At 39.0% G+C, this 7,804-nt stretch overlaps 4 protein-coding genes across 5 annotated transcripts; 3 read left to right on the forward strand and 1 right to left on the reverse strand.

Annotated features, from left to right (window-relative positions):
* On the forward strand, nt 2,633-3,197 carry LOC104748360 (geranylgeranyl pyrophosphate synthase 6, mitochondrial-like). Its single transcript, XM_010470015.2, has 2 exons — nt 2,633-3,116; nt 3,184-3,197. The coding sequence occupies exons 1-2, from the start codon at nt 2,633-2,635 to the stop codon at nt 3,195-3,197; spliced, it is 498 nt and encodes a 165-aa protein (XP_010468317.2).
* Nucleotides 3,245-4,416, forward strand: LOC104746423 (geranylgeranyl pyrophosphate synthase 10, mitochondrial-like). Of its 2 annotated transcripts, XM_019236953.1 has the most exons (2): nt 3,245-3,902; nt 3,978-4,416. In XM_019236953.1, the coding sequence occupies exons 1-2, from the start codon at nt 3,245-3,247 to the stop codon at nt 4,307-4,309; spliced, it is 990 nt and encodes a 329-aa protein (XP_019092498.1). In that variant the 3' UTR covers nt 4,310-4,416. The 2 variants fall into 2 exon arrangements, with proteins under 2 accessions (XP_019092498.1, XP_010466198.1); XM_010467896.2 differs by having other exon boundaries at nt 3,245-4,416.
* On the forward strand, nt 4,497-6,191 carry LOC104746424 (U-box domain-containing protein 4-like). Its single transcript, XM_010467897.2, has one exon. It carries the CDS (start codon nt 4,584-4,586, stop codon nt 6,018-6,020), a length of 1,437 nt encoding a protein of 478 aa, XP_010466199.1. The 5' UTR covers nt 4,497-4,583; the 3' UTR covers nt 6,021-6,191.
* LOC104746425 lies at nt 6,195-6,866 on the reverse strand. The gene is made up of 3 exons (XM_019236581.1): nt 6,799-6,866; nt 6,590-6,668; nt 6,195-6,490 (listed from the first exon to the last, which is right to left on the reverse strand). The coding sequence occupies exons 1-3, from the start codon at nt 6,802-6,804 to the stop codon at nt 6,195-6,197; spliced, it is 381 nt and encodes a 126-aa protein (XP_019092126.1). The 5' UTR covers nt 6,805-6,866.

Consider the following 7,804-nt stretch of genomic DNA (forward strand, 5'->3'; position numbering starts at 1 on the left):
AAAAATAAGGAGATAAATAATCCAAATTAAAGATTTTTCTTATTCTTGATTGAGTTGTTGATGCTACTTTTTTTGTCAATGAACTTTCCAGTTTCGGAGATTGTTAATGAGAGATCTTGAGGGAACATGTGAATGTTAACCACTTCGAACTTATTATAACTGATTATATATTGATTAGTACTTTATTATTATTTTTTTGGTCAACTACAGTACTTTAGTAGTAAGCTTAACAACGCCTGATTCTTAGTATTTTTCGTTTAAAAAATAAAGGAAAAGAAAACAAAAACTTTAAGGGGAGTTATTATATAGTATCTCCAAATGTGTTATAAGAGACGCATACGTGTCCGTATGCTATTAAGTGATCGAAAAATATAAAATGTGTAAATTTTTTTTTGCTTCTATCTCTCTCTCTCTCTCTCTCTCGCGATTGAGAGAAAACGAAGAATTTATTGTCGAATCGTCTGGGTGTGGAGGAAAAGGAGATTGCGGTCGGAGAAGAGGAGATTGCTGCCGGAAGAAGAGGAGATTGCCGTTTCCCATGGCGGTATTTTGATTGAATGGTGAATCGGCTGTGATTGCATGTAGGAAAGGCGATTTGGGAATTAGGGTTTCGTGAATTGGGAGTCCACTCAATCGGAAGAGATTCAATCAATTGGAAGCAGAGGGTAAGTATCTCAATTTAATTACTGATTGAATCAATCTCGATTAGGGTTTGATGATTAGGGTTTTTTAATTTTTGATCAAAAATTAGGGTTTTTTGATGTTTCTTAGAAAATTAGGATTCTTGGTGTTCATGTGTTCCGTTTTGATCCTTACTTTGGAGATGAGTACTTTTTAACTCCGGTTATGATGAATTTGAAAAGATTTGGCCTTGAGTATCGCAATATGCTGATTAAAGTTTCTAACTTGATTCAACAGTATCTATTTATTGATTTTGGTGTTGTTATTTGTGTGTATGGTTAAAGTTTCTGATTAAAGCTATTAAGCTAATGATGATCCGTTTTACAATGTTTAGATAATGTGTGGAGTTGGATATGTAATTGTTTCGGTTCTTGACACATGAATGTATAATTTTAGAGTACATTGTTCTTGTTCGAGTTAGCTTGTTCATGTATGATTAATTTTATTTTGAATTTGGACTTCATTAACCGGTTCTGTCTTTTGTTTTGAGGTTAAATGGCGTGTGAAGGATTGATGCATTGATGAATATAGAGTGTGAAGGATCTATTGAGTATGGACAAACATGGATCTCTTCGGCCATGAAGGAAGGTAATCATGATCCTCAACTTGTTTGCATTTATTTGGTGTTAGTTAAAGCTTTTGTTTGTTGGTTGTGATAAATAGATTTAGTACTTGCTAGTGTAGGTTAGTGTATACTACAAGAAAAATGTAAAGATTGGGAAAATAATGAGAGCATGTATCATATTGCACAATATGATAGTAGAGGACGAACGAGATGGGTACTCTCTGTTTGATCAAACTGAATTCACACAATTGGAGACAAGTAGAGCTTCAGAAGTTGACTACACACTTCCAACACCCAGACTTTCATGTGTCGCTACTATGCTCAAGAATCGAAAGGATGTTCGTGATAAGGAAAAAAATAAATGCTTGCAAAATGATTTGGTTGAGAATATTTGGGCAAAATTTGGAGCTAATTAGTATTAAAATTAATCATTTTCTCCATTTATAAATTGCACTTCTGTTGTAATATGTATTAATGTTTTATTATGTTTTGTATGTTTGAAAATTAATAAAAATGGAATATTTCTTTAATTTGATAAAATCTTAAATGTTTACACATTTATACCACTTCTATTCTATTTAAAATTTTAAAATTTTCAAAAACAATATTTTCAAAAATATGAGATCCAAAATAAGAACCTACCAATAAAAGAGAAAATTTTATCTAAGAGATAATGGTTTCTTATATTCCAAACAGTACACAATTAATCCATAAAAAATTTAAGAACTCCCCTTATATGAACCCCCCAATAAACTTGCTCTTTTGCGTTTTGCTTACAATAATTGCTTTCGCAATTTCTGTATGATGTATTAATGTTTAAGAAACAGAGAGAAAATTAGTGTTTTTTATTAAAGCTCACATGTTAAGTAGTAAATGCAACGGTAATTATATGCATTTGCATACTAGTGAAACATGAGAGTAGTTAATGACATTTTTGTTTTTCCCTTATAATAATGTTAGCGTGCAAGCCAACAGTTTTGTAAACGCTCCCAACGTGCCCCGGCGCTATGAATCCATATATGATCCACATGATAATATTACAACTTACAACGAGAGTAAGCTGTTTTTCATTGTGTTTTACGTAATTGTGTTTTACGTAATTCAGTTGCTTCAAAAATCAATTACTGTGATTTATTGACTAATTTAGTAAGCTCGTCCACTATAAATATGGTATCAACATTGCGATTAAGAACGAACAAACCAAAGCCAAAGATGGAAAATAAAGAAGCACTTGTTTACACTTTCATCTCCATCTTCATCTCTCTTCAGTTCTTGTTTTGGAGATTTATAAGGCCGCGTTTCAATGCCGGCCAGACCCGCCACCTTGATCTGCCAAGCCACACCCCGATTGTTGAAGGCTATGAATCTGAAAAGTTCTTGTCGTACATGATCCGTAAATCTAAGCTTGTCAATCAGGCACTAGACGAGGCTGTTCCACTCTGCCAGCCGCCAGTACTGAAGATCCGTGAGGCCATGAGGTACACGCTATTCTCGGGCGGGAAACGCATAAGGCCAATGCTTTGTCTGGCTGCATGTGAGCTCGTGGGTGGGAAAGAGTCAACCGCAATGCCTGCCGCATGTGCGATTGAGATGATCCATGCCTCATCACTCATCCAAGACGATCTACCTTGTATGGACGATGACAGCCTCCGCCGCGGAAAACCCACAAATCATAAAGTCTTTGGCGAAAATATTGCCATCTTGGCAGTTGATGCGTTCATAGCTTTGGCCATCAAGCACACTGTGGAATCCACCTCTTTGGACGTTCATCCAAGGAGAGTTCTCCGAGCCGTTCTAGAGATGGCGAAAGGCATTGGAACGGAAGGGCTCGTTGCTGGTCAAGCGGCGGATTTGGCTGGAGAAGGAATGAGCTTCGATAATANTAATTCAGTTGCTTCAAAAATCAATAACTGTGATTTATTGACTAATTTAGTAAGCTCGTCCACTATAAATATGGTATCAACATTGCGATTAAGAACGAACAAACCAAAGCCAAAGATGGAAAATAAAGAAGCACTTGTTTACACTTTCATCTCCATCTTCATCTCTCTTCAGTTCTTGTTTTGGAGATTTATAAGGCCGCGTTTCAATGCCGGCCAGACCCGCCACCTTGATCTGCCAAGCCACACCCCGATTGTTGAAGGCTATGAATCTGAAAAGTTCTTGTCGTACATGATCCGTAAATCTAAGCTTGTCAATCAGGCACTAGACGAGGCTGTTCCACTCTGCCAGCCGCCAGTACTGAAGATCCGTGAGACCATGAGGTACACGCTACTCTCGGGCGGGAAACGCATAAGGCCCATGCTTTGTCTGGCTGCATGCGAGCTCGTGGGTGGGAAAGAGTCAACCGCAATGCCTGCCGCATGTGCGATTGAGATGATCCATGCTTCATCACTCATCCAAGACGATCTACCTTGTATGGACGATGACAGCCTCCGCCGCGGAAAACCCACAAATCATAAAGTCTTTGGCGAAAATATTGCCATCTTGGCAGTTGATGCGTTCATAGCTTTGGCCATAAAGCACACTGTGGAATCCACCTCTTTGGATGTTCATCCAAGGAGAGTTCTCCGAGCTGTTCTAGAGATGGCGAAAGGCATTGGAACGGAAGGGCTCGTTGCGGGTCAAGCGGCGGATTTGGCTGGAGAAGGAATGAGCTTCGATAATAATGAAGTGGGATTACAACATCTTGAGTTTATACATATACATAAAACGGCGGCGTTGCTTGAAGCGGCAGCTGTTATGGGAGGTATAGTGGGAGGTGGGTCAGATGAAGAAATCGAAAGCCTTAGGAGTTACGCAAGATGCGTTGGGTTGATGTTTCAGGTGGTGGATGATGTGCTTGATGTGACCAAGTCATCGGAAGAGCTAGGGAAAACCGCCGGTAAAGATTTGATCTCAGAAAAGCTAACGTATAATCCCAAGTTGATGGGAGTGGAGAAGTCGAGAGAATATGCTGACAAGCTGAACAGAGAAGCTCGGGAACATCTTAAAATGTTTGATTCAGACAAGGCAACTCCATTGCTGTTTCTTGCTGATTACGTTGTCAATAGACAAAACTGACGTGTGTTAAAACTCCTTTATTTATTGTTTCCTATTACAGCATCGATGTAACCTAATAAACCGAGAAAACCAAATTAGTTCATGTAAACTATTCAAATTTAATTTGGTTAAAGATAACCGAAATAAGTCGTCTTCTTCGAATGCAATGCAGTAGTAACTAGTAAGTGTCAAACACTGACGTGGCAAGTTTCAATCTTTTGCTCTGTTATGTGAAATCTCATTATCTCCATATCTTGCTATTCTTAGGTTTTTGGTAATCTACTAATCTCCAGAAATGGGTTCTTCTTCAGAAACGGAAAGCGAAAGCAGAGGTTTTCAAAACCCAGATTGGGAAACAGAGTTTAATCTATTCGAGGATTCGATTTCGTCTGGTTCGGCTCCAATTCGAGTAAGATCCATTATAAAGTTATCAGATTTAGCGACTCGAGTACCCGATAGTTATATACCTCGAGCAATTCCGATCCTCGCCGGTCTTCTTCGTGTCTCCGATGATCCCAATCGTTCCGTTCAAGCTGCCGCCGCGCATTGCTTGAAACGCATCGCATGTCACGGCGGTGAAGATGGCGGGTTTGCGGTTACGATGGGGAGGTGTGGCGTGATTGCTAGCTTGTTAGGGTTGTTACTTGAGGTGAATAGTAATAATAATGGTAATGTGTTCCGGAGGATTTGGGTGAAGTGTTTGTGGAGTTTAGTTACTTTTGGATCTTCGATTCGAGTTGGTTTGGCTAGGTTAGGTGGTTTAGAGATTGTGATTCGTGAGTTGAATAATTGGGAAGATGATGGGAGTAGATGGTATTTGTTAGAGATCCTTAGTGCTTTGACAACGATACGTGAGAGCAGACGTGTTCTTGTTCATTCAGGAGGGCTTAAGTTTCTTGTTGAAGCTGCTAAAGTTGGGAACTTGGCGTCCCGAGAGAGAGCTTGTCATGCTATCGGCTTGATAGGTGTTACTAGACGAGCTCGGCGAATGTTGGTTGAAGCAGGAGTGATTCAAGCACTTGTGGATCTATATCGAGATGGGGATAATAAGGCAAAGCTTTTAGCTGGTAATGCCTTAGGTATCATATCTGCTCAGACCGAGTACATTAGGCCTGTTACTGAAGCTGGTTCCATTCCTTTGTACGTTGAGCTTCTCTCAGGACAAGATCCGTTGGGGAAAGATATTGCAGAGGATGTGTTCTGTATATTAGCTGTAGCTGAGGGTAATGCTGTTTTGATAGCGGAACAACTTGTGAGGATCTTGAGAGAAGGTGATAACGAAGCCAAGTTGGCGGCTTCTGATGTGCTATGGGATCTTGCGGGTTATAGGCATTCTGTATCTGTTATTAGAGAGTCTGGAGCAATTCCTTTGCTGATCGAGCTTTTGAGAGATGGATCCCTTGAGTTCAGAGAGAGGATTTCTGGAGCTATCTCTCAGTTGAGTTATAATGAGAATGACCGTGAGGCCTTTTCTGATTCCGGTATGATACCGATTCTGATTGAATGGTTGGGTGATGAGTCGGAAGAGCTCAGGGATAACGCAGCTGAGGCACTTATTAATTTCTCTGAAGACCAAGATCATTATGCTAGAGTGCGTGAGGCAATAAGTCATCCTGTGTTTCAGAGTATGCAGAGCAGACTTGCTAGAATCAGAGCTTCCCATGAACTAATGGCTCGGTCAATGCGAAGGGTCACACTCGAACATCTTGCCCGGGATCCAGATCGTCTCTGATCCAGCTTTCCATCTGTTTTGATGTATGTTTATAATCTGACTTGGAAAAAAAGGACTCAAATGTTGTTTGATTTGCAATTTTGTTTTTGATACGTTTGTATACACATGTACTAATAAAAGTCTAAAAGATATCAAATTTTGAATGGATTTGGAATCTTCATCTTCAGTCTTCTTTTATATGATTCTGCATCCAGTGGTTGGACCGTAAGAGTCGTACACTACTCTATAAATCTCAGACCTAGGCTGCTCGTTGTGAACCACAGGACATTGAGCGATGCAGCAATTCGGTGTAACGGACTTTTCATCGACTTGTGGCTTCTTCTTCTCCGGCTTTACTTCTTCAAGAGTCTCTAAAGTAGCAAAACATGCTTTCTTCCTCAACTCAATTACCAAACGAGCCGCATCCACATCATTACCAACCACCACAAGCTTGTCATCAAATTCTCCTTCCACAGCCACTGAGGTTACACCTGCGATTCCAAGATACAATTGTATAAAAGTTTCAACTTTTCAACCATTAGAAAACCAAACACTCTCGGTTTAAAACTTTGAATCTGTTTGACACTTACCTTTTGCAACTACAGCTGCTTTCATTGCTTTCTTCCTGCATTTGTCACTGTTCTCTGACAACTTGATACGCATCTTTTGCTGCAAAGATGCTCCAACAAAACCAACCACAAAAACCCATGAGTGAAGAGAAGAAACAGATCAAGAACCAAAACATCCATGATTATCGAAATAAAATGAAGAGACTTTAAGGAACAACAAAAGTTAGCACCTTCATTGTCCTGACGAAGCTTTGTCTCTCTCTAAAGGGTTTGTTTTTAAAAAGGATCCAAGCCAAACTTCCTGAGAGAGAGAGAGAGAGAGAGAGAGAGAGAGAGAGAGAGAGAGTACTACGTTCATGAATTCTACACACTGAGTTTCAAAGACAAAATCGCCTTTTTACCAAAAAAAAAAAAGACAAAATCGCCTGAGAAAGAGAGAGAGAGTACTTGTTTACGAAGCTTCTTAACCGAATCAGACACCAACTCTTCGAATTTGCTTCACAGGGATTCCAATTTCTTGTCTGTGTTGTTCGGTCCTTTGATTCAACCCAAGAAGAAGAAGAAACAAATGGGAAGAGAAGAATAAAACGAGAGAAACAGGTAAGTAGTTCTCTCTTTAGTTCTCTGAATGAGTTGGGAAAAAAAACACTGATACATGCTTTTTAACTTGATCCACAAGGTCGCCATATCCCTGACAGATTTGCCAATGGTTCAGTGTTTAATTACCACTATGCCATTGGGGTTTTGACTTCTTTGAAAAAATGTCCCAATGCTGTCGCCACATAACACACATTACGTCAATATCATTACTAAAGTAGTAATACTTGAATTTAGCTATATGTATATATATTTTGTAATAGAATTAATGCATCTTAATACATATTTAGGGTTATCATCATCTCTAGTATCATCATCATATTTAATGAAAAGAAATTGGAAGCAAATGAAATGACAAAGCACAACAACAACAAGGATAGTATAACTAAAAACAAAACAAAAAACGAATGGTCTCCCTAAGATATCTCTAAAAATCTAAATAATCTTTAGACAACACACATAGGCAAACAAAATCAAGTCTTGCAAAATTGGCAAACTTGGGTTTTGTCTATTCTTGGTGGGTTTTGTTCCCTCTCTTCTGTTCATACGTTTTTTCTTTTCTTTTGTTTGCAAGACAGGAGAGACTAGAGAGAGAGAGAAGGAAAATTTCTTTTGGATCAACAAAAAAAAAAAAAAAAA

The sequence above is a fragment of the Camelina sativa genome, chromosome 15 (assembly GCF_000633955.1).
Source record: "Camelina sativa cultivar DH55 chromosome 15, Cs, whole genome shotgun sequence".
NCBI lineage: Eukaryota > Viridiplantae > Streptophyta > Magnoliopsida > Brassicales > Brassicaceae > Camelina > Camelina sativa.